The sequence below is a fragment of the Trachypithecus francoisi genome, unplaced genomic scaffold (assembly GCF_009764315.1).
Source record: "Trachypithecus francoisi isolate TF-2019V2 unplaced genomic scaffold, Tfra_2.0 Lachesis_group9, whole genome shotgun sequence".
NCBI lineage: Eukaryota > Metazoa > Chordata > Mammalia > Primates > Cercopithecidae > Trachypithecus > Trachypithecus francoisi.
In genome coordinates, this window is record NW_022681474.1 from 10691608 (window position 1) to 10717466 (window position 25859).

General features: G+C 42.3%; 1 protein-coding gene across 7 annotated transcripts in view; it reads left to right on the top strand.

The window, feature by feature from the left end:
- The window catches only part of PRKCQ (protein kinase C theta), a 156365-nt gene that overhangs the window by 60290 nt on the left and 70216 nt on the right, over window positions 1-25859 (top strand). For 4 of the 7 annotated variants that reach the window (XM_033209993.1, XM_033209992.1, XM_033209991.1 and 1 more), the window contains 7 exons: window positions 1231-1357; window positions 5175-5374; window positions 9127-9187; window positions 15247-15409; window positions 16560-16591; window positions 16691-16776; window positions 22248-22377. In XM_033209993.1, coding sequence (XP_033065884.1) covers window positions 1240-1357; window positions 5175-5374; window positions 9127-9187; window positions 15247-15409; window positions 16560-16591; window positions 16691-16776; window positions 22248-22377 — 790 coding nt within the window. In that variant the 5' untranslated portion in view covers window positions 1231-1239. Of the gene's footprint in view, window positions 1-1225; window positions 1358-5174; window positions 5375-9126; window positions 9188-15246; window positions 15410-16559; window positions 16592-16690; window positions 16777-22247; window positions 22378-25859 lie in introns of those variants that run through there. The other 3 variants (XM_033209989.1, XM_033209996.1, XM_033209995.1) reach the window with 3 other exon arrangements.

The window sequence follows — 25859 nt, forward strand, 5'->3', positions numbered from 1 at the left end:
CTTTCCAAACTCTGCAGGAAATTAGGACTTCATTAATATCTGTGAAATTAACAGCACCTGTCAAAAGATCCTAATTTGTCTCTCTTGTAGAATCAAAGAACCCTTGCATTTAGCATACTAGAGATACCTTTTGGCTTAGCTAGATGTGGGGTATTACAGGCCCAAGATTTCCAGGTATGTTACAGATTCTCACTTCCAGGTCTTTATTATTTCAACCAGTTTTCTTTCTTTATACAAAGGCGGAAAAGACAACCAATGTTTTGTTTCTTATCTTTGGCTTACTTATGAAAACTTAGAAAAACAAATATAAGTATAAAATGGTCAAGAAGAGAGACGGAGCAAGGAAGTAACTTTTTCACTGAATACCAGATGATAGTTTCAGATTAATGGGACCTTGGGAAAGTAGGTAAACAAGAAGAGGTATCTAGTTTATATAAGTGACCAGAACGCTCAATAATGGAACAATAGATGAAGAATTAGACTAGATTCCTGGATTTGTAGCCAACACTTTGATAACTATCATCTAAACCTCTTGGAAAGCATAATTACTGAGTTTTGGGCTTTTATGAAGTATTTTGTTCATCCTTAGATGATAAAGCCCTATTTTATAGTAGTCAATGAGTTTAGAGTTTTCTACGTGGTTTGTGATGTTCAAAGGCTTAGTGTGTGTGTGTGTGTGTGTGTGTGTAACTGTGAAGAAAGCAGACCTTTTTGAAAATATCTGAAGTAAATAAGGATCAGCTGCTGAATGCCTTGGGCCAATCCCATTACACACATAAATAGACCATGTAAGAATTTTGCGGTGTCATATTTAACTAGTGTGACTAAAATAGACTCGCTCTTTATAAACTCATTTTCTGATTACTGTGTGCTGTTTCCGGGGCACCTACTTGAATAACAGAAGACATAAAATGTTGGAAAAGTTTTGCCTCACTCTCCAACCATTGGCCCTAACTCCATTAGGTTGAGTGGAATTAACTCTTGAGTCACTAGCGAAGTTGAGTTCAGACTTCCAGAAAGCCTCTCCCCTCGGCAAGTCAGTGTGTGGTTTTGGGTGAGTCCAGCAGTGTCCTCTGCAGAAGGGGAAGTGAAAACATTTGTTCAGATGGATAGTGGACCTTTGTGAGGTTCTGGCTGTCCATGATAAAGCACTGGCTAAGTAGACATGGGACACCAAAAATAATTATCTTTATAGCTCCCAAACAGCATTTGTCTTTTGTCGTTTTCCAGGGTGCAACCATGTCACCATTTCTTCGGATTGGCTTGTCCAACTTTGACTGCGGGTCCTGCCAGTCTTGTCAGGGCGAGGCTGTTAACCCTTATTGTGCTGTGCTCGTCAAAGAGTATGTTGAATCAGGTAAGTTTGAGTGGGTTTTCAAAGCAGGGGAGGAGGAGGAGAATCCTGCTATGAACTATGTATGAAGCAAGGTCTTCCAGGACATTTGACATCATCTGGTGGAACCAAATCCTACCATTTAGGACACAGATGATGCTCAGCAAAGCCAAGGGCTTCCTTCGGGACACACATTTCATGATGGACTCTAAACCAGGACCCGATGGCCCACCGGTGGCTCTATTACACCGTCTCATTTTTCCCACATATACAAAGGGAAAGAGAAAGTTGGGTTGAGAAAATCACGTAAGGAGTTAATGGGAAGGAGCTCTAATGAGCTGAAGTAGAACATGGCCCTACGTGGTTAAGCCTGGTTACTTTAAATAAGTCTAGGTAGATTAAGACTGAATAATCTTCCAACCAACTCTAAAGACAAGACTACTTACTGCTGCTTTGGCAAACTTCAGTGGATATTACAAAGTATCTATAATTAGCCATTAGAGTCCAAATTTCAGAAAACATACTTTTGCAGTCACTAAGGTCTTGGCTGAATGGAAAAATAGTGATGTTTCATCAAGTTTAAATATTTACAGGCAGCTCAAGGTGAGGGGGAAAGTGGGACAGCTACCCAGCGTCCCGTTTGTGGGTTCAGAATGTTCCGTTCCAACAATCTTATGTGTAGGGAATCTCTCTGTGATCACATCAACCGGCTTCCACTCTCTGAGATCCTCACCTCTGTGTTGTAAGTTTGCCATGGATTTCCAAAGGAAAAGTAGGAGGGAGTTTAGACCCCACAACTCTCCTGACTGCACACCTTTTCTTGTTTCCCTGCGTGCATTTTGATTTTAGCAGACACTTTGTAGAGAATGATAATGACAATGGATGCAGGCTTGCAGTAACTGTGGAAGCCGTCACAGTTCACTTACACAAAAGTGTTTACAGAGAGACTACTGCAAGAGTGCTGGGGCCACAGCATAGAGGCAAAAAAAGTCAACTAAATAAGCTGAAGGAACTCAGGAAGACTGCCTTCCCTTTAGAGCATCTATTCTTGCAGAAGAAAGTGGCAATAAACAAAAATACAAACAGCAGGTAATGAAGGAACAAAAAGCAGTGTAAAGAAGAGAGGACTGGGGGCAGGGATGTGTGTTATCTTATATAGGGCTGTCCTGCAAAGGCCTGTGAGCAGGTACATTTGCAGATGCAAGAAGAAACGGACTCAGATGTTGAGAACCTCCTGCCAGATTTTGGGGTTCCCAAACCTACTATTTTGCATCCCCCACCAAAAGACTTTTTGCTTCACAGCTGACTTTGTGCTTCCAGCCACTCTGAACACATCAAAGCCAGGGAGACTGTCTGAATCATCTTGATTTCCTTTCTGCCCAGAGTTCTCTCCTGTTTAGTTAAAAGTGTGAATGCCACTTGCTCCCAACGTAAAACCTTTCAAATGTCACAGACATCTTTGAAGTGTAAAATGTCTGAGTTTTTCAAAGCCGTCTTTGACTTAATGGGTCTCCTGGATCCAGTTCTCTTTACCCTCTCAGTTCTCCCTGACATTTGCATCCTGAGGGCGTTTTTGTTTTTTTTTTTTTGCTTTTGGCCTTGCCTTTGAACTTGGTCTAATCAGCCATGTGGATCGAGAGACCTTGTCAGAAAAGAAGGAAACTGGTTTTCCTAAAGATTAGCCTGTGTTGTTGGAGGGTGTTTAGAGATTTTTGCTTTTGATTTTATTTTGGGTTTGTTCTGAAAAGAAATCACTCTGAATATTATCATTCAATATTTACTTCTACAGAATTTAAACACATTTCAGTGCTTGGAGTGTAAGACTGCGTTTTCCACAATAAGCCAACAGAACAAGGACAAACAGACCATGGGACTGTGGGGCTGTGAGTCATTGAAAATGGTAACACTCTAGGTAGATAGGATTCTCTGTTTAGGTAATTACACACGTGGTGAATGCAAATGTATAAAGTGCCTTGCTTCGAGGATTTTTGCCCCTTCTCGGAGGATTTTTGGCCCTTTTCTCCAGGCACAGAGAATGGTTACCATCAAAAGGAATTATCCGAAAGGGAAGCTTCAGGTCTGTGGAAGTAAAATGTTACTGTGATCATTAATATTGCCACTGGTTTCTAAAAAGCCCAATCTCCAGTCCAGTTTTTTTTAACCAACCCACAAAAAATTTCCCCTTTCTATTCCACCTTTAGTAATCTCATGGTTTATATCTTTCCTAGCCAAGTTTATCTAACATTTGAGTTTCAAGCTTATTCAACTCCTTGTATACCCCCAAAATAAATACTAATTTAACAAATGCTAAATGCCTGCTCTGCTTAGCTTTGTGTGTTGGACAGAAGGGGCCCTCGAAAGTTAGAAGGGCTTTATTTCCTGGCTGTAAGCGGATTTTTCCCCTTTTGCTTAATCAACATCTCTGAATTGCTAAATCTGCCACTTAATGTGCTTATATCACAAGAAACAAACCCTCAAATGCAGGTTTCTGCTTCTGAAATGATCAAAGAATAAATACCAGAGAAAATTCAATGTGCATGAAAGACAAGGAAAAACTTCTTAATTAGCAAACTCTTTGCCAATCACAGTGCGGCTTTAGGGAGGTTTCCCCTAAACTGACCTTCCCGTCTACAGATTCATTACTATTTCCAGGGCTCCTACCTGCTTACCTTTCCTCACTTCCAGGCTTACAGTTTGCTTCAGCCTCGCTGGCTCCATGGGTGAAGACCAGCACCACCTCTGCGAGTTGCCCATCAGCTTTTGCTGAGGGTGCATGGTACATGTAAAATGTATCTTCACCCAAGAATTAGAGAAGGAAATAATGGCTCATTATGTTTTAAAGATCATTGCCTCTTACTGTATTTATGTCAAATGGAAAAAAATTTAAATAATTATTAAAGGAGCATTCATTATATGCTTACATTATGCCACTATGTCTTTCAGATGAACATACAGTGGTTTTGAATTGACTATGTTTAACCCGGGGCCAGTGAGGTTAATCAGTCGTAGGATTAACACTACAGATTAATAAAGGAGAATCTCAAAGGCATAAAAGATTTTTTTAAAAGTTTGTTGCGCAGGTGTTTACACCCAGAGTGAAGCAATTAACTGTTGATTAGGAAAACAACATTTTGAAACCAGCCCGATAGTACCATAGACGGTTCTTTTTGGCTAATTATAGAAATGGACCCTTTTGGTCTTAAAGCTTGGAACTTACGTTTGTTTTATCTGAGTTTCTTCCTCAGGAAAGGATCCCCACACCTCTTAAAAAATATTAAAGAACTGAAACTCACCACATCATGGCATCCAGAGACTGAAGCGCGAGGCCCCTGGTTCATCGTGACTGGTTCCTTACCCCTCCCGAGTTCCTGTTTTCTCATACAAAGTTACATTTCTTACCTTCTATATAAATCCCTAGTTTTAGCCGGTCTTGGAGATGGACTTCAGACTGAGCTCTCATCTCCTCAGCTGCAGCACCCAATTAAAGCCTTCTTCCTTGGCAATTCTCGTCATTTCGGTCATTGACTTTCTGTGTGGTGAGCAGCAGAACCTGGAATGCCTGGCATTTCAGTAACAATTTCCAGTCCAAGGCATTAGCAGATTGTTGTCTGAATTATCTACATTGGAACTTATAAGGTTCAATGCATCACCTTGCATCTAGACCTGGGGACTGTCTCATTCTGTCCCATATTGTCTCTGATTGTTTATGTGCTACTTTTGTCTTCCCAACAGAATTCTATATCCCAGAGGACAGAGGGAGCAGGTGCTACCGTTGAGTTGAGCTGAATTATTTTCCAGCCCTGGCTGAAGGAGTAATGAGAACTTACCTTTCTGTTCCTAGAGAATGGGCAGATGTATATCCAGAAAAAGCCTACCATGTACCCACCCTGGGACAGCACTTTTGATGCCCACATCAACAAGGGAAGAGTCATGCAGATCATTGTGAAAGGCAAAAACGTGGACCTCATCTCTGAAACCACCGTGGAGCTCTACTCGCTGGCTGAGAGGTGCAGGAAGAACAACGGGAAGACAGAAATATGGGTAACGTTGTGTAAAGTGTATGCACCTAAGGGATAAGCATGATGGTAGCAGACGACTGGCTCAGAACTCCATGTCAATCTGAAGGTGTGATTACACTGGCCTCGGGTCACCAGGCTCCCTACCACTTCCTTACTGGTGATTTGACAATGGCAATGGTTATTCTTGATGGGCTGTAGAACACATTGACATCTTCAGATGCCCACATCAAAGAGATGTAGACAGTCTCTTAGACTATGATAAATTGTTATTTATTTAAAACTGTTAAAGCAGGCTTGGAACATCTCAAATTCCCCTTAAGTGGGGGATGAATTTTTATCTATCAATCCAATTGTCAGTTTCATTCACTTTTTCAGTTTTGGGAATAATATTTGTATATAAAACTTAATCAAGATTTATCAAACAACAACTCATGCTTTTTAACTTAGAAATTACTTGTTTAACCCAATAGACTCAGAACACATTGAGATATCAAAATCTTAATTTTATTAAACTTCATCAATACATTTCTTTTTCTTTTTATTTTCTTTCTTTTTTTTTTTTTTAAACAGAGTCTTGCTCTGTCACCCAGGTTGGTGTGCAGTGGCACGATCTCGGCTCACTGCAAACTCCACCTCCCGGGTTTACGCCATCCTCCTGCCTCAGCCTCCCAAGTAGCTGGGACTATAGGTGCATGCCGCCATGCCCTGCTAATGTTTTGTATTTTAGTAGAGACGGGGTTTCACTGTGTTAGCCAGAATGGTCTCGATCTCCTGACCTTGTGATCCACCTGCCTCGGCCTCCCAAAGTGCTGGGATTACAGGCGTGAGCCACCGCGCCTGGCCCATCAGTACATTTTTAAAGTAAGTGAAAAGCTATCAGAATGTGAGAGGATAGAACAAAGATCCATTTAATGTTTGGTCTTCTCTCTCCATATTTTGACAGTTCCTACAATTTTTTTCAGCTGTAATGAATTCACTTAGTTTACTTTGACTAAGAAGTGCATCATACACAATTCATCTTAGCACACCAAGTTGTTAAAAACCTGGATTATCGTAGTAAATATTTAGAAATGTTAAAAGGAAGGGTAAAATAATGAAAGCATTAAAAAAAATTCTAATGAAAATTTCTGGGGCACAAAATAAAAGAAAATATATCAGTAAGAAACTGCTTTTACCTGATCTGAAATCCAGAAAATGTTTTCAAACATTTATATCATCTGTGCCAAAGGAGAGAATCCTGACTTTCTGCTTCTTACTTTCTATAACTCAGATTTTAAGAAATCCACTCAAAAGATTTTCAAGTCACAGGTTTCAAATGGGAATGACATAAACCTGAAAACTAGGTTTTTGTGTCAGTTTTGTATTTTTGACCTAAAAAAAATTAATGCTTCTTAAGAAAGTATAAAAATCTTTGCTTGCATCACTAAAGTAATCTTTAGAGACAAATATATGCCAAGATTTTTTAAAAGGTGCTCATGCCCATGCTTAGCTATGTCCAGGTAATTCAGTTGGGCAGTATCTACTCAGCACTTGTGCGTTGGCTTGGGAAAAGGGTTCCTGGGGCTGGGCGCGGTGGCTCACGCCTGTAATCCCAGCACTTTGGGAGGCCAAGGTGAGCAGTTCACCTGAGGTCAGGAGTTCAAGACTAGCCTGGCCAACATGGCGATACCTTGTCTCTACTAAAAATACAAAAATTAGCCGGGCATGGTGGTAGGTGCCTGTAATCCCAGCTACTTGGGAGGCTGAGACAGGAGAATCACTTGAACCCAGGAGGCGGAAGTTGCAGTGAACCTAATTGTTTTATTAGGTAGAAGCAGGAATGGGGGAAACTGAGGAAGACCAGTTTATTGGGTCTACCTAACTTTTTTTTAAAAGAGTCGTCAATTCCCCAATTTTAAAAATACAATTCTATTCATGTTTCCTTCTCAATTAATAAAAGGATAAGTCAGGGGGCGAGATCTTTTTGTTAAGCAGTCTTCACTGATATGCAGGTTGCCGTTCTGTTGATATCTCTTCAAGTTGCATATGATTTCTTGCCTAGGATTTTGCTTACTTCATCCTTAACAGACTTTTCTTTGCATTCTAGGATTATTTAGACATAAGTACATGGTGGCATTCAGATGCTCATTTAACCGACTAGCACACTTTTTGCACTTTTAAGCTTTGGTGGGCTTTTTGTTTTGTTTTGTTTTTTATTTTTTTGCCAAGGTTATTTCTTAATTTACTTTTATTTTAAGGGCCAACAGGTTGTTTGGGACTTAAATTTTCCCTTGCTTCTTTTGGAATCTGCATTTCTAACACTCATTTATCTAAAGAAAATTATATTCTCACATTTGCCTTTCATGTCTCTCAATGCCATATTGAGAGACCCTTTTTGTTTTCCCAAGGTTGTGACTGTTTTCATGGCTGTCTCCTATTTGCTCCCCAAAGTGTACTGGAACGTGGCTTTCTATGGGTGCTGTTTTTCCAGTAGCTAATTGCTTTAATTTCTCCATCACTACTAAGTACTGAATATTGCCAACTTTGTGGTCACCTGGTGCCAATTTTCACTATTCCATTTGGAAACGGGCCCCTTGCCATAGCTCTTCCATTTCCATTTTTGCCTCCCTCTTTACTCCTTATTCCACAAGCCAGAGAACAATGGTGCATACCTGCCATGTCAAAAGTACTTTTTTTTCATGAATCTATTGAAACTCATATGAAAATTTATAGTTGTCGCAGCAATGCAAGCTTATTTTATCACAAAATTCTCACAGCAGTAATGCTGTGACATAGGCATTGCTATTATGTCCGTTTTTCAGAGATTTCCCAAGACGGTGACTCGCACAAGGTCGCATAACCAGAAAATTATTTAGCCACAATTCAAATTCAATCCTGAGTTCCACAGGACATTACTTGCTATTTCTTAGTTACTCTGGCTCACCTGGCTAACCCATAGACATAATGAGCAATAATGACCTTCAAGTCATGTTCTTTCATATTATTTTTGGTCTGTTCATGGCATAGTGGGATGGTTTAATAGATTAACATTGGCGCTCAGGTTGTCTTGGACTTGGATTTGTCCTTTCTTCTCCTTATGTCACTTTATGGGAGATCCTACATCATCCCTTAAAATGACACTTTGTTCTGCCCTCTTATACATAATAATACAGTACTGAAGTATATATTTATATACACTTATAAATTCCTTCCCAGACCAGTGTAATTAGAATTTTCTTTAGTGGAGCATCCAAGACTTTCCTAAAAATACAATCTCTCTTTGTGAAAGAGGAAAACCACCCCCACTGAATGCCCTGATTAACTTAGGCATGCATCCCAGGTAGAAAGGAAGACGGGGGCCTGGGGGCAGCCTCAAAGAGGCAGGATTTATCTTTCCCTTCAAAAGAAGAGTGTTTTCCCCAAGGAAGCCAGTCCCAGTGCCTGTGATTCTTTTGTCATGATGAAGATCTGGGTCTTCCCTGTGACAGTTCTTCAGATAAGCAGCATCACAGCGCCAGAAAACCGAATAGAATCTGTTTTAGGATTTTATTTCTTCCTCATGTAAGTTTTTAGATCCAAATAAAATTAATGAATTGCTGGGATGTTTTAAGAAAAGAAAGGCGACTGTCACAGTTGCTACAGTCGTCTGATGACAATGAGTGTGAGTACAGTGGAGAGTAACAATGATTGCATTCTGTGTTGGAAATCTCCTGCCATCGTCAGTAGCCAGTGATGTCATTGAGCTCAGGGCTTGTTTCACATTCTGACTGATGTTTCTCTCCTTCTCCCAACCAGTTAGAGCTGAAACCTCAAGGCCGAATGCTAATGAATGCAAGATACTTTCTGGAAATGAGTGGCAAGTGACATTTCTTCTTCCTGTTTGGGGGTGAGGAGGGCATGGCCTTCTCCTCAAATGCAGCTTATTTTACCTTTGCAATTATTGTAGAAAAGAATAAAGGAGAAAAGATAAGGACAAAATTGTTTTAAAATTCTCAGAGACACTCAGGCATGACTTTAAAAGACACTATCTGGGCCAGGAAAACGCTTTGAACTAATGGGAAGAATATACTTTCTTTTACTTAAGGAATTACACAGTATTGGTCTACAAAATTTCACTTATGTTATGGAGAGGCAATAAAAATCTGTTCTAGGAGTGTGGCTACAGGAATAAAATAAAAGGAATACTTTAAAAGACAATACTGTTGCAGAAAGATTTCATGGTAGAGTAGATGAAATATCTACAGAATGCCTGTTAAGAGTACATAGTTGAGATGCTTTATAATTCTTTAAAAATTAGGCTGGGAGCAATGGCTAATGCCTATAATCCCAACACTTTAGGAGGCCAAGGTGGGAGGATCACTTGAGCCCAGGAGTTTGAGACTAGCCTGGGCAGTGTAGAGTGACCCCATCTTTACAAGAAAATTTAAAAATTACCTGGGTATGGTGGCACGTGCCTGTAGTCTCACCTACTTGGGAGGCTGAGGCAGGAGGATCGCTTGAGCCCATGACATCAAAGATACAGTGAGCCAAGATAGTGCCACTGCACTCCAGCCTGGGCAACAGAACGAGACCCTGTCTCCAAATAATAATAATAATAATTACTCCTTAAAAATGTAAGTTGAATGAAGGGAAAAAATGTTGAGAATATCTCTTAAAATAGCTAGACTGGGAAAATGGTAGGAGTGGCAGAAGTGGGAGATATGGAAAGAAGAGGAAAATGATTGGGGGATAAGGAATTCAAATTTGAATAACACTTGAGATAATACCATATCTCCAGTGTTCCTTTTCCATGGAAGCCTCAAGTCCTCTAACTCACCAGGAAGTAAATGGCTCAGCTCTCCATAGCAGACTACTTTGTTCTTTCTCTTTGAAATCCCCTTGTGTTGGGTTTTTGAGCAGGAATCATTTTTTCTCTGCTTCCTCTGTTCTCCTATTATTACTTTCTTGTAACTTCAGAATTCCCCATGGTCGTCTCATGCCCCCCGCCCTTCTATTTCACACCTTCTATGTTTCTCTATTCATTCAGTAACCAACCTTCAACCCACATATCATCACTCAGAATTCTCCACCTCCAGGGACTCACACTCAGAACTTGTTTTTCCAGAACTCATCCTCCTCCCCTGTCAATTCTGCCCTTCTTCCCAGCCAATAAGTACTAGCCTTTAGTGCAGTTTCCCTTTTACCCCATTTATTAGCCCACTTCTGGCATTAACTCTCTACCTAGCCTGGCTCCCATGATAAGCCTTTGTCAGCACTCTGCTCTCATTAGTTTCCTCTTTGCCGTGGATATTCTGATCTCCAAACCTTGCATTCTCCCCTCTCATTCTCCCCGGCTTTGCTAGAAAAAGTCTTACAGCTAAGTGTGTTACAAACAGATGGTATTAGATGACGTCCCTATGGTTCAGACTCTATGTTTGGCTTCTTAGCAGACCTCTCCAACTAGATTTCCTGTACTTACACATTTTAAGGGGCCAAATTAAACTAAGTATCCAAAATTACACTTACCACATTCATGAGCAACCTATTTCTTTTATAACTTACTATCGTACTTAATTATATAATAACTCATTCCACAAAACCTGGACATAATTTTTATAGCCTCCTTTTCCTTCAACTTCCATGTGAATGCATCAATCATTTGTGTTCATGTTGTCTAGTCAGTATTTTGTCCATTTCATTATCCAATTACTTCCTTACTACCTCCTGCCATGTCCCATCCATTCTCCTACGGGGGTCCTAGAAGTAATGATGCCAAGCTCCAATCTGACCACATAATGCCTCTGCCCCTGCTGCAGCATTCCAGCATCTGCCAATTGTCTGCAGGAAAGTGTTCAAACTGATCTAACACCTACACATCTTCTGGAAGTGACTGCTGATCGTTTCTGCTTCACCCTCTGCACTCTGGCAATGCCCAGCTAGTTCTGGACCCCCACCCACACCCTGAGGAACCTTAGCTCTGTAGCTTTGCTCATTCCCTTCCACCCAGAGAGAACAACTTTGGCTTTTCCCCACCATACCTTCTCCCACACATTAGTAGGAGTTATCTGTCCTTCAGAATTCAGCACAGAAACATCTCTGCCAGGACCTTTCTTGTCCAACTTCCCTCTTTCTCTCCTTCACCTACCTCCACCTGCCTTAGCTGGTATAGTTTCCTCATTTTCATGGTCCCATAGCATCCTGTGAATACCTCTGTTCTGACACATTGATTGTCTTTCCTTTTGGACTCTTAACTCCTTGCAGGACAGCCACCGTCAAAACACACCTCATTAATTCCTTTAACTTTGGTGCCAGGTTTCAGGTGAGGCATGCAGGAAGTACACAATGAATGCATGTTGAACTGTTCAGCTGGACTTACCTTGGCACTTAGAAATCTCCTTCGTTTCCTTTTGATTCCCACATAATGGCTCTTCCTACCATTCCCATCCTCCTTGGTTTCTGGGGGTGCCTCAGTCTCCTCTGATTCTGGGAGGTTGACCTTGCCTCCAACATGATTGGTAGAGACTCTATCTTCTTTTTTATATTTTTTTATTTATTTTATTTACTTTTTTTTCCCTTGAGACGGAGTTTTATTCTTGTCACCCAGGCTGGAGTGCAATGGCACTATGTTGGCTCACTGCAACCTCTGCCTCCCGAGTTCGAGCGATTCTCCTGCCTCAGTCTCCTGAGTATCTGGGACTACAAGGATGTGCCACCATGCCCAGCTAATTTTGTATTTTTTACTAGAGATGGGGTTTCACCATGTTCGTCAGGCTGGTCTCAAACTCCCGACCTCAGGTGATCTGCCTGCCTCGGCCTCCCAAAGTGCTGGGATTACAGGTGTGAGCCACCATGCCCGGCAGAGACCCTGTCTTCTGTCTGTCTCTGCACTTTAAGATGCAGCTGCTTCCTCCCACCTTCTTCTCCTTCTCCTCTGCCTCAGAGACAGCTGCTCCCTTTCTTGGTTGCACACTTCTCATCCCAGCAGTCCTGCTCTATCAATACACTTTACCTCTGACATCCTCGACTCTTCCTTCTCTCTGCAGTTTCTTCCTCATTCCCAAGACATACTGCATTATCTATCTTCCCTAATCTTGAACACCATCTCTTCTTTTTTTTTTCACCTTTTTACCTCCATGAGTTTTTTTTGCTTTCCCTAACACACTCCTTTAAAAAGTAGTTTATATTTATCAGTTTCTGTTTCTTCCCTTCTACTTCTATTCTTAGACCCTAAGACTCTGGCTTATAATTCAACCAATCTGCTGAAATGGCTTTCTCCAGGATTATGAGTTCTCACCTGCTTCTTAGCCTTCAATTTCCTTGATATCTCTCTATCATATACTGCTGAAAACTTCATTTCTTTTCAACTTGACTGATGCAATATTGTCCAAGTTTTCCTCTTAATTTTCCAGCTGCCTCTTCTTGGTCTCTTTTGCTATTTCTTTTCCTACCTCCTAAAAAATATGGGTACCCATATCCCTGAGCCTATTCCACACCATCGTATATTGCCTCTTAAGGTTGGCTGTTCTGTGCCTGTGCCACATCTCCCTGACTTGACTGTTAGCCATGCAAAGGTGAGGAGTAATACGTTTCTTCAGCACATTCAGCAAAGCAGTTTACTCACAGCTGGTCAGGAAACTTGTGATTTGATTGACTACAAATAAATGATAGGTTAGACCACATAAATAGATTAGAATCCATTAGTATAAAAGAAAAAAACTGCAAAAACCAATGAGCTCATTCAAACCAGTAAATAGAGAAATAGTCAATACCAAAAGAATTAGAGAATTCTATGTTTTTATATTTACTCTTTTATAATGATTGAAAAAGAGGATAAAGGAAATCACAGAAAATAACAGGGTATAAATTCATTTCTAGAAATTCCTAATATTTAAAAAAGTATAGTATTATAGTCTAATGTACAAATTATATATATAAACTATATGTTTATAGTTTATAAAAACATGTTTATATACATGTACACATATGTAAACATATATGTAATAGATACACACATAAAATACATATATGTTATAAAAACATGTGTTTATATACATGTAGACATATATGTATATAAACATATGTATAGACATGTATAAAATACATTTACTATACATTTAAACATATATGTGATTTTTACAGTAAAAAACTGTATAGGGTCCCCAGAATAATTCACTTTCATTCCCTGCATTTAAAAGTCTACTTGTCCTTATTTTTATTTTATTTTAATGCATCTGGACCAAAATAGAAACAAGTCACATGTTATAAACAAATGACCTACTCTACTAGTCACAAGTTGTAAATAGATTTGGACATTTATACCAGAACTTGTGGAAGAAGGTGATTAACTCAGTGACCCTTAATTTAATGCCTCATTTACCAAGCTGAATTTATTATTTCCAGCCTAGTTCCAGGTAAAAGGACCTAAATTACCTACTCTTAAAGTATCAGGCAAAGTATTATGTCCCATCTGTGGAACTGTTAAGAGGGTTACTGGAAATGCTTTTTTTCTGGGAGTTGGAGTTGCCATAAAACAGATCTGTGGGTGCTATAGAAAAGGCTTGAGTCCAAAAGTGTGTCCTGGGATGTGGCTGGATTCCTGGGGGAGGTTTCTACCCACACAGCTCCTCCTTTGTCTACCTAGAGTGTTTCTAGTCTAACCACTGTTAGGGATTGGACATTAAGGTACCTTGGAAGGTAATTTGCTTCAAACGCATTGTCAGGCTACAGCCAACTGCTTAGCCAGAATAAAAGAAATTTAGATTGAATATTATTAACTCATTGTGAAATATGATGAACCTGCTATTTAAACTAAACCTCAATGTTTTGTATTTGTAACAAAATAGAAGAAGTAATCCAAGAGTCTTCAAGCTATTGTAAAATTATAACTCTAGGATTTAAATTCATTATCCTTGTTTATTTATTCACAGATTTATTTGTGTATTCTTTTTGTTATAGCAATGGTTATTTTTATTTCTTTACTGTTCCCTGTGTTATTCTCCCTCACCTGCTGAAGTATCTGTTGTGCTGTTTAACCATGACTGCCTTACAATGTGGTGTTTCATGAGGACCTGGACTTCAGCAAGGGCATCATGAGCATTCTTATAATTTGACTATCTTAGTTTTTCAACCCTTTGGAAAGATGTCATCCAGGTATAGGGCACTGTAAACAGTGACTATCTAAAGCACTTTCACCAATATTCATGAGCCCAGGGTGAAATGAATAGATTGAATCTGATGGCTTGATGCTGATGACTAGGAAATGCACAGGATTACCTAGACACTAAAAAAAAATGCAGTGAGATATTAATTTTCTGGCCTTTTTCATATGGTAAATATGGTTGGTAGCTGGTGTATCTGATCACTGTGGACATCAGGAACCAGGACACAATGTCCCAAAGTTCCTTTCCCCTCACACAACATCCTGGTCAGCTCCCCCCAGTCTACTCCAGCATGTTTCCAACAACCGACCGTAAAGCTTCCTGGCACCTCTGAAATACTGTTCCCAAGATGCTGTCAGTAACCATGTGATTCTCTAGAATTACAGACAGGAAAGCCTTTGCCACTTCCTGCCTTTTCTGATTGAGTCATCATTGACAGTGACAAAGAGAGGTTGATAGATACCTTCAAAGTTCTAATCTCTGGTTTTGAAACTTGAAGAGCATAGCTCAGCCCAGTCAAACAGGAGCGAAGGATTGAGCCAGTAATCCAACATTGTTTTCACCCTCTGATAATATGCGCTATGATGAATCCATGTTGTAGAATTAAGGAAAGATGCTTAGTGTGGTACCCACCATAGTGAGTACCTGGAACGTTTCAGCAGGTACTCATTGCTGGTTCTCCTCTATCCCTTGCCCATCTCCCTCCCCTCCCGACCCAGATGGAATAGGAGTCGTCCTGTTGCAGAACTTCACTTTCTTCCCCTTTCTCTTCCTGTAGACACAAAGGACATGAGTGAATGTGAGACGGAAGGCTTCTTTGCTTTGCATCAGCGCCGGGGTGCCATCAAGCAGGCAAAGGTCCACCACGTCAAGTGCCATGAGTTCACCGCCACCTTCTTCCCACAGCCCACATTTTGCTCTGTCTGCCACGAGTTTGTCTGGTACAGTCACTTGGCATCTCCCTCCAAGCTTCGGGTTATGCATTTTGTTGCATCTTCTTAATCCTGTAGGCTGGCATGCTCCACCATGGGGTTATGCTGGAGTAAGTGCTACCTCAGCGTTGTCAGGGACCTCGCCTGAACTGAGAAGGTTCAAATGGTGTGATCCAATAGAAGAGGTGCATGAGGAAGCCAGGTCTAGTCAGGAAAAATGCCCGTGGGATTTTAGTTTCTCCCTCAATCGGGGGCTACTGGGGGTAAGTGGGAAGGAACAGAAGTGAAACGTATGTTTATTACAAGCAGTTTTCCAGTTTTATAGTCAAAACTTCCCCCACCTAATGGCCCAACCGTGCTGGTGCTACTTTTTGCAACAGGCAGCACTTTGCCATTGTAGCTAATGGTTTAAATGTTTATGAGGCTCTTGGGTATCTTAACAGTCATCAAACAGATCAGTTTAAGCCTCAGTAACCACATAGCAAAGGCTATGACGGAGTAGAGACTTGAAATGACTCCTGTTTCTGGCTCTCAGCATCCTAGCCTATTAAGGGATACTCTTCCCTTTAGGCTACTGCAGAAACTGTTAAAGCACAGCTCCCATGTAACCAGGGTATCCACATGCCACATCGACTTGGAGGGTTTTCATCAACCTGCTTTCGTCTAATCACCTGAACCTCCTTTCTCTCTAATCATGGATGTCACTCAGGAATCGGCCCTACATGTGAGACTTTGTTGGTTGCAAATATTCTCAGATGCTCAGAAAGAGGAAATAAAATGTTACAGATGTCTTTGTTCCTCTGTAGTGAGCTCACCGAGACCATGAATTTTTAAGTCTAGCACAGGGAAATGTGCTACAAAGAGTCCGTGATGCATGCATTTTCATTCATGCCTTTTAATCTCTATACATGTGTTTGGAAAATACAACAATAAAAAAGAAATCAGCCGCTTCTCATTTATTTATTTATCAAACTTTTTAAAAAGCAGCTTAAAATGAAAAACACTCTGTTAATACTCTCAGCAAATGATACAAGAGGGCTACTGATCAGAAACTGCTCTGTGATCTTAGGGGGTTATGAGATCTCATTCACCTCTTAAATGCTGTTGGTGCTGATGTTGATACCACCGATGAAATAAATCAGTGTGTGCTTTATTACAGGGGCCTGAACAAACAGGGCTACCAGTGCCGACGTAAGTAAGAGGGTTTCGGTTGTAGTACCATCATTCTTTTTATTTAGTTATTCCTTAGGCTATGAAGATCGTAAGCTGCAATTTTATTTTTCTTTTCAGAATGCAATGCAGCAATTCACAAGAAGTGTATTGATAAAGTTATAGCAAAGTGCACAGGATCAGCTATCAATAGCCGAGAAACCATGGTACGTATTTACATTCCTCTTTGACGTGCGTTGATTTTTATCAAAATGTTAAATGTTACAGCCCAGAACTTGAATCCTTCTGTTTATCAGTGAACATCCATCTCCCTAAAACTCTTTCCTCTTCAATAATGATTCTTATCGAGTTACCCAAACCAGAGGATGAATTAGAAATTAGCCAGGCATGGTGGCATAAGCCTGTAATCCCAGCTACTCAGGAGGCTGAGGCAGGAGAATCTCTTGAACTCAGGAGGTGGAGGTTGCAGTGAACCAAGACCATGCCACTGCACTCCAGCCTGAGCAACAGAGTGAGACTCTGTCTCAAAAACAAAGAAAAAAAAAAAGAAAATCTGCACTTATACCTCCTAAATATACACAAATTATATACAGGAAGAATTTTCATGACTCTGCTTTTCCAGAAAAATGGCATACAAAGTGGCCAGAAAGCCTAGTTTAGATTAATTATATGAGAACAATCCTTGTGGCACCCCCCAGCTGGAAATGACAGTAAAAGAGTAAATAAAGGCAAATGATGATAAGATACTGCAACATGGCATTTACAAGGTCAGAGATAATAACAAAGGCATAATTTTATGTTGAGAAGCAAATATTTCTTTTAGAATAAACTTTGAGGTATAATCTGAAGACAAATTATATTTTACCTAATGGAGAAGGGAAACTGGGCTAGCATATGGGCAGCCTATCATTATGAATTTTAAATTGTTTTAAATTTGTATATATTTAGGAGGTACAAGTGCAGATTTCTTTTTTCTTTTTCTTTTTTTTTTTGAGATGTAATCTTACTCTGTCACCCAGGCTGGAGTGCAGTGGCATGATCTTGGTTCACTGCAACCTCCGCCTTTCAGGATCAAGAGATTCTCCTGCCTCAGCCTCCCAAGTAGCTGGGATTACAGGCGTACACCATCACGCCTGGCTAATTTTTGTATTTTTAGTAGAGATGGGGTTTCACAATGTTGGCCAAGCTGGTCTTGAACTCCTGACCTCAGGTGATTCACCTGTCTCGGCCTCCAAAAGTTCTGGGATTACAGGCATGAGCCACCACACCTGGCCTACAAGTGCAGATTTCTTCTATGCATATGTTACCTAGTGGGGAAGTCTGGGCTTCTAGTGAACCCACCATCCAAAGAGTGAATACTACGCCCAGTAGGTAATTTTCAACCCTCCTTCCCTCCCATCCTGCCACCTGTAGTCTCCAATGTCTATTACTCCACTCTGTAAGTCATGATGAAATCTTTTGACTTCCTTCTCCCACCCTTTCCTTCTTCATTCCACAAATCCTCATTGGGTATCTGATTCTTGGAAGATACTGTGCTCTTCCAATGACAGCATAACACAAAACAGACGTGGTCCTGCAAAGTTGGAGAAAGAGATAATAAACAAACAGCTCTGTATGGCTTCGATTTGTATTAAGTGCTACAAAGAGAGTAAACAAGGTGCACGGATGGAGAGTAAGCAGGTGGCCTACTGAGACTCCATGGTCAGGGAATCTCCCCAATGGAGGGAACATTGAAACTGAGAGCTGAAGAGTGACAGAGCTGGTTACGTGAAGAGCAGGAGGAAGGAAGCTCCTTACAGGCTGGAAGACCCTGCTGAGGGAGAGTCCAGTGTGTTCCAGGAACTGAAGTGTAGTGGGAGCTGCAAGGGCTGAGACTGGAAGCCCACACTGGGGAATGCACAAAGGCCTGGGTCATGCTGGGTTTCTTTGGAGCCTGGAAAAGTGATTGCATTTTGTGCAACTTGTAGTAGAAAGCCCACTTCGGGATGCTGTAGTAGAAATAGTGCATTGAGATGTGAAAGTAAAACCAGAGAAGATAGAAGGAATCCCCCAGGCGGGGAGATTGGTGGTTTATACCGGTGAGAAGTCAGCAGAGATGGAGCAAAAGGGGCAGGTTCTCTGGTGATTTTGATGTTATAAATGACTGCATTTGCCAAAAGATTAGATGAAAGAGGTGAATATAAGGATGATGCCCCAGGTTCTGGCTTCTGCCTGAGGCTGAGCAGTGTGGTAGATAACAGAGCCATGACGGAGTGAAGAAGACTGGGAGAGATGAATTTTTCCACTTTGGACAGATGAGTCTGAGATGTGGACATCCAAGTGGAAGCATCAGACAGACAATTTCACATGAGCTTGGAATTCCTCTGGGACAAGGGCCCAACCCTATAAATCTGACAGTGACCATCATATAGGTAGATTTTAAAGTTGCTGCAGAGATCGCCTAGTGAGGAAATACAGAAGGTTCAGGACTGACTACAAAGGAATCTAAAATGAGATGTTAGGTAGAAGATAAAGGATAGAGATAGACATTGAGAACCTGGGCTCAGAGAGCACTCCTCCTACACCAGAATGTATGAGTTATAGAAACCAGGAGGAGAAGAGGTAGGTTGTGTACTGTGCAGTTGAGGTGTTGAGGAAATTGAGTTCCATATGCAGATCTTCACAGGCTTGAATCAGAGAAATGTCAGGGGCATCTTGGAGGTGTTAGTCTGATTGACCTGCACGAAGGGTGATTTGATGACATGAAAACAACCTGTGAGTTAATATTATGAAGAAGGTGGACCGTGAAGGAGATGATGGACAGAGAACAGTGGCTGGGAAATGAGACTCCAAGGATGGAAAGTGCTCCCCTGGCCAGGGAGAGATGGATAAAGCTGGAGAGACAGATAAACAAGACAGTCAAGTCTGTTGGCAAGAAGCGAAGAGGTCCCGAACTCTGGTGGAGACGGGTCCCTGGCCCTTCCACAGTTTAACCGGAAGGGGAGTAGGGCAAGACAGTTGCTGATGGGGATAGGGGTGGAACTTTGGTGGTGGACACACAAGGGCGCTCCCCTTAGACTGCATGTGTCCCCCGTGGAGTCTGACGGCTGGAGGAAGGAAAAGAGAAAGCAACAAGTGCCTTCGAGGAAAAAGGAAGATCTGTGAGATAATTATCTTAGAGAAAGCAAGGTGACTTGTGAAAAGCCAGACTGTGGAGCAGAGCTGAAAGTCCATTTGAACTGGACGGAGTCGGCCTTCTCAGGAGTGTGATTTTCTCCAACAAAGGTGCAGGTTCAGAGAAGGCGAATTGGGTGGGTTTTTTCAGAGTAGAATTTCTTCTAACATTTAGAACCAGAAAGGGATAAACTCATGTGAACTGGTGATTCTGCTAAGACTCAAAGAGGTTAGAGTAGTTCGTTCATGTTTGATCACCTGTAAATGGCAGAGCTGGTACTAAAATTAAGATCACAGTTTCTCAGACCATGATTTTGCTTGTTTAAATCAAATTTTCACCTCCCAGACTTCTTCTTTTACTTGATGCCTTCAGCTTTTCTAGAAAAAACACAAATGTCTGAATCACTGTTAACCTCAATGGCTAACAAAGTCCCTGGTACAAAGTCTTGAGAAACTGTCTGCTACGTAAATTAATTTCTGTGATATTATCTTCTCTGGGGATATTTTGATTTCTTGTTCACTCAAGGGGATATCATCTTTGGGATTCTTTTGTTCCTCTACCTGTGGAGGAGTATTGTCCAATAGAAATAAATAGAATAAGGGCCACGTGTGCAATTTTACATTTTCAAGTAGCCCACATTAAATAAAAAGCAATAGGTGAAATTAATTTTAATAATATATTTTGTTTCATCCAATCTGTTCAAATATTATCATTTCAACATATAATGGACATTTGAAAATTCAGATACCTTAAGTAATTTTTTTTATACAAAAGACTTCAAACTCCAGGGTGTATTACTTCACATGTCCAGCACATCTCAATTCTAACTCACCACCTTTCAAGTGTTTGCCAGCCCCATGTAGCTCATTGGTTTTCATACTGGAAAGTGTGTACATAGAGTCTTCATCAGCCATGGGGTCTTGAGCCATTTGGGCCTGCGTTCAAGATTCAAAATGGTCCCCTTCCAGCCTGGACCTTGACCTATTAATTGTTCATATTTAAACTGTGGAATATAAGTGAGTCCTGAAAATTAATTTTTTCTTGGTTGAAAATGGCTATAGTAAGTACTGAGCAATTTTTAATCAATTCTAAACAGTCATTCTAAAGAACCAACGCTGACCAGTACCCCTGGCGGGAAGGTTAGATCTACTGCTGTGCTGATGAATAAGGCATCTTTGCTGTGCACCTTCCCAAAGGAACTGTGGAGTTAGAAACTTCTGCAGAGATTATAAACCTTTAGAAAATAAAGCATTTTATCCTACACAAGAATATTGACATTCTTACCAGGAATCCAACTAACCCAAGTGTTTTGTTGTTGTTCATGCGATAAGTTTGATTTAAACTCTGGAAAACTATTTTTTTAAAAAATTCTGGGCCAGGTGCGGTGGCTCACGTCTGTAATCCCAGCACTTTTGGAGGCTAACACAGGTGGATCACAAGGTCAGGAGATGGAGACCATACTGGCTAACACAGTGAAACCCCGTCTCTACTAAAAATACAAAAAAATTAGCCGGGCATAGTGGTGGGCTCCTGTAGTCCCAGTACTCGGGAAGCTGAGGCAGGAAAACTGTGTGCACCCAGGAGGCGGAGCTTGCAGTGAGCCAAGATCGCGTCAATGCCCTCCAGCCTGGGCAACTGAGTGAGACTCTGTCTCAAAAAAAAAAAAATCTATATCGATCACTAGCATCCTTCTCCCACTCCCCTCTCCCCATCCCACTAAGTCTTCACATTTATTTTGAGACAGAAAAGAGAATGGCTGGACTCTGATTCTGATTGCCAAGCTTATAGATATCCCAGCTCTAGAGCTGTGTGTCCTGGGCAAGTTTCTTACCTTCTCTGTGCTTCATCTCCTCATCTGTCAAAGGAGAACAGTAATAGCAGCTACTTCAAATGGGGTATTTTGAGGATTACGTGAGATATCACCTGTGTAGTAGATGATGCATGTGACATATTTGTTAACCGCACCTGGCGGGAACTACCCCCTCCTCTTGCCACCTCAGTTCATGAATAACAGGTGTGAAATGCTTCTCACATTAGGCAGTAATACTGATAAACCCATAGAAATGTTTCCTTTAAAGAAGGCATTCTTTTTTACATCTTACAAAGGTTAAAAGCACTAGTTCTGGACTGAAAGAGAAAAGAAAATATTTATACTAAAACAGGAAGGGAATCTTCATCTATTTAAATGGAAGCAGTGTTTCCTTAGCGCTTGTTTAAATAACCCTCCTGCCATTTTCCTGAGCTATTAGCCTGTGTGTGCGGATGCCTCAGATTTCAGTTGTCCACAGGGTGCTTGCTACATGCAGAAGGCAAGCATGCCCCCTCTCCCACAGTTGCTGAGGGCTGCCTGCCGTCTTCAGGCATGACTCTAGGGCTTGACAAGTGACAATGATGGTTTAAAATGCACACAATGCCAGTGTCTTCATGATGACCTCTGTCAGTTATGCTAAGGTATCTGCAAGAACATCCAAAGACGGGGCCCCAGGGACACACACGTGATTTCACCTTCTGCCTTTCTTCCAGTTCCACAAGGAGAGATTCAAAATTGACATGCCACACAGATTTAAAGTCTACAATTACAAGAGCCCGACCTTCTGTGAGCACTGTGGGACCCTGCTGTGGGGACTGGCACGGCAAGGGCTCAAGTGTGATGGTGAGTCCAGCGGGGGGTGAGCATGGTCTGACGTAGACACCCTAGGAGGGGATGGAGCGAGGCTTTCTGGGGAACTAGAGGGAGGATATAGCGGGGACGACTTCCACACCCAGCCCAGACAACTCATGATCGTAAGTATGGTCTTCTGGGGCAATAAGCCACTATGTTCCTTTCCTTGCACCCTGCCACACCCCCACCCCCACATCCCAGAAAAGAGCACAAGAGTTCAGGTTCAAGATCAAAGCTCCTAGCTCCATCACCTTCTGTCGTACCATAGCCCTGGGGGAAATGAAGACGGTGTTTCTCCTCTCACTGGTCTTTCTACTAGTAGTTTCCTCAGTGGGTTCTGGGCTGCCCTTCCTAATCCCAACAGGTCTAGCTGTGTGGTACTCTAACCCTTCTCCTTTGCACCAGCTAGTAAGACTCTTTCTGTCATCTCATCAAGAAGCAAGCCCAGCACATTCATTTGGCTGACGCAAGGTCCTGCACAGAAATTCTGTAACATTCGCTTGAGCTAAACCATTGCCCTGAACTCCAAGTGCCCAGTAAGAGGCCGGCCCAGCTCTAACCGCCATTGCCTGTTCTCTGGTCTTTCTTCCAAGGCCGGGATCGCAGCAGAGCCTAACCGGCCATTCATTACCGTTGGGAGTTTCTCAGACCTATCATCAAAAAAGGAAACAAGGCAAGGCTTTCTTGCTGTACAACTCCCAAGTTGCTAAGGCGATAATGTTTGGAAGCGGAGATGCTGTTACACGAGGATTAAGGACTAGGGAAGAAAAAAAAACCACAAGAACTGACAAGGCACTCTGCTTCCTGGTTGGGAAGAGACGGGGGCAGGGCCCAGAGAATGGAGCCAGAAAAGGAGAGCCACCTGCTGCATACAGACAGTTTCTTATTGTTTTCTTCTTCTTTTACTTTTTTTTTTTTTTTGAGACAGGGTCTCACTTTGTTGCCCAGACTGGAGCGCAGTAGCTCAATACAGCTCACTGCAGCCTTGACTTCCTGGGCTCAAGCAATCCTCCCACTTCCGCCTCTCAAGTAGCTGGGACCACAGGCATGTGCTACCATGTCTTTTTTTTTTTTTTTTTTTTTTTGAGACGGAGTCTCGCTCTGTCGCCCAGGCTGGAGTGCAGTGGCCGGATCTCAGCTCACTGCAAGCTCCGCCTCCCGGGTTTACGCCATTCTCCCGCCTCAGCCTCCCCAGTAGCTGGGACTACAGGCGCCGCCACCTCGCCCGGCTAGTTTTTTGTATTTTTTTTAGTAGAGACGGGGTTTCACCATGTTAGCCAGGATGGTCTCGATCTCCTGACCTCGTGATCCGCCCGTCTCGGCCTCCCAAAGTGCTGGGATTACAGGCTTGAGCCACCGCGCCCGGCCTTTTTTTTTTTTTTTTAAAGAGGGATAGGGTCTTGCTATGTTGCCCAGGCTGGTCTCAAACTCCTGGGTTCAAACAATCTTGTCTCTTCAGCCTCCAAAAGTGCTGGAATTACAGGAGTGAGTCACCATGCCTGGTGAGCACAGACCTTTTCTTATGATGAAGTATTAAATATACAAGCCACTTTATTTTTTCTTGGCAGCCGTATTTTGATCAGTGCTACTGACTAATGTACGTCCTCTCTTTTGAGTGATGAGGTACGTGATGGAAGGAGGCACAGCATCTTCCACATTCTCCCCTTCTTCATCCCAATCGTGTTCACATGTCTGGTGGCACCCAGAGCGACCTCTCAGTGGAGGCAGGAGGGGTTAGGTTTTCAACTCATTACCTAAAGCAGACATCACAGGAAGCCAACTTTAGCCTCAAGAATCCCTTCCTGACCCCAAAGGACACTGACACGCTTTCTCTACACCCCTGTTCAAGAAGACATGGATAGGCAGGGTATTAAGAGTTCCTTAAGAGTTCAGAGGCAAAACCTAGTGTCCCGGCATCCTGACCGTATCCACAGAAACAGGAATAAAGAAATTCTCGCCTCTTGGTTCTCCTGTGATGCTGTCAGGTCGGGTTCTATGTCCTGGGAGCCCGAGAATCCACTTACAAGAAAAGCTGGTCCCAGCAGCGCCGCCGCACAGCTTAGAACTCCCCAGCGGTTCCTGGGCGTGATTGCAGGGCTCTCGTGCCTGCTTCGTTTCATTTCTTTCCTCGAATATTCTTTCCTTTCCGTTCCATTCTGTTCCCCGCTCTCTCCTACCATCTTCATTTCAAGTGCTCCCCTCCGCCTTTTATTTTGTCCCCTGTCCTCCCCCTCCCCTGCCCTGGTTTGTTTTACATTCTTGCTTCTGACACCCCCCAGGTCCCTGACCCTCCGCTGTGCTCTCCCCACACGTGCTGCTCACCCCGCATGCCCGCCTCCTCGTCTCTGCCTCCCGCTCTCTTCCCTCCCTCTCTGCCTCCCTTTCATCCTGCCTCCTTACAAGCCGTCTTCTTAAGTAAGGCCTCCTTTAGCCTTTGACCCTGCCTTCTCTCTCTCCCCACGATAATTCCTATGAAAGTAGTCATCCAGAGGGACACTTTGCCCCCCAAGAAATTGAGTTATGTCCTGATAGGTTGGTAACAAAGACTTATGGCCTTGTCATGGAGATGGTGGTGGCCTTTCTTCATGGCCATGCAAGTCACAGTGAAGCCTAGATGTGGCTACAGTGTTAGGAGCAAAGTAAACCTCCATCCCCCTATGTTCAGTCCTAGCTGACAACCTCACTTTGTGTTACAATGATGCATAACAAAATGGAGCTGGGGCTACCCAAGTTAAAACCTAACACCTTCTAAATAAGGTGAATGTGAGTTATGCAAGTTATGCTGACAATGTGGAATTTGCAGCACAATCAATCTTAAAAAAAAAAAAAAAAAACCCTTTCTATAGTAAAGATTTCAGGCCAGGCACGATAACATACCTGTAATCCCAGCACTTTGGGAGGCCAATGTGGAAGGATGGCTTGAGCCCAGGAGTTTGAGACCAGCCTAGGCAACAAAGTGAGACCCCCATCTGTAGGAAAAATCAAAAAATTAGTTGGGTGTAGTGGTGCACACCTGTGGTCTCAGCTACACAAGAGGCTGAGGCAGGAGGATGGCTTGAATCCAGGAGGTGGAGGCTGCAGTGAGCTATGATCGCACCACTGCACTACAGCCTGGGCAACAGAGCAAGACCCTGTCTCAACAACAACAACACAACAACAAAGATTTTAAATATGCAGAAAAGATTTTGCTTCAGGTGAATTTTTATGGCTATATCTATGCCTATAGACTAGGTCTAGTAATGGTTTAATAGTAGACTGGGCGAGGTGGCTCACACTTGTAATCTCAGCACTTTGGGAGACCGAGGTGGGCAGATCACTTGAGGTCAAGAGTTGGAGACCAGCCTGGCCAACATGGCGAAACCCTGTCTCTACTAAGAATACAAAAATTAGCGGGGCGTGGTGGTGGGCACCTGTAATCCCAGCTACTCGGGAGGCTGAGGCAGGAGAATCACTTGAACCTGGGAGGCGGAGGT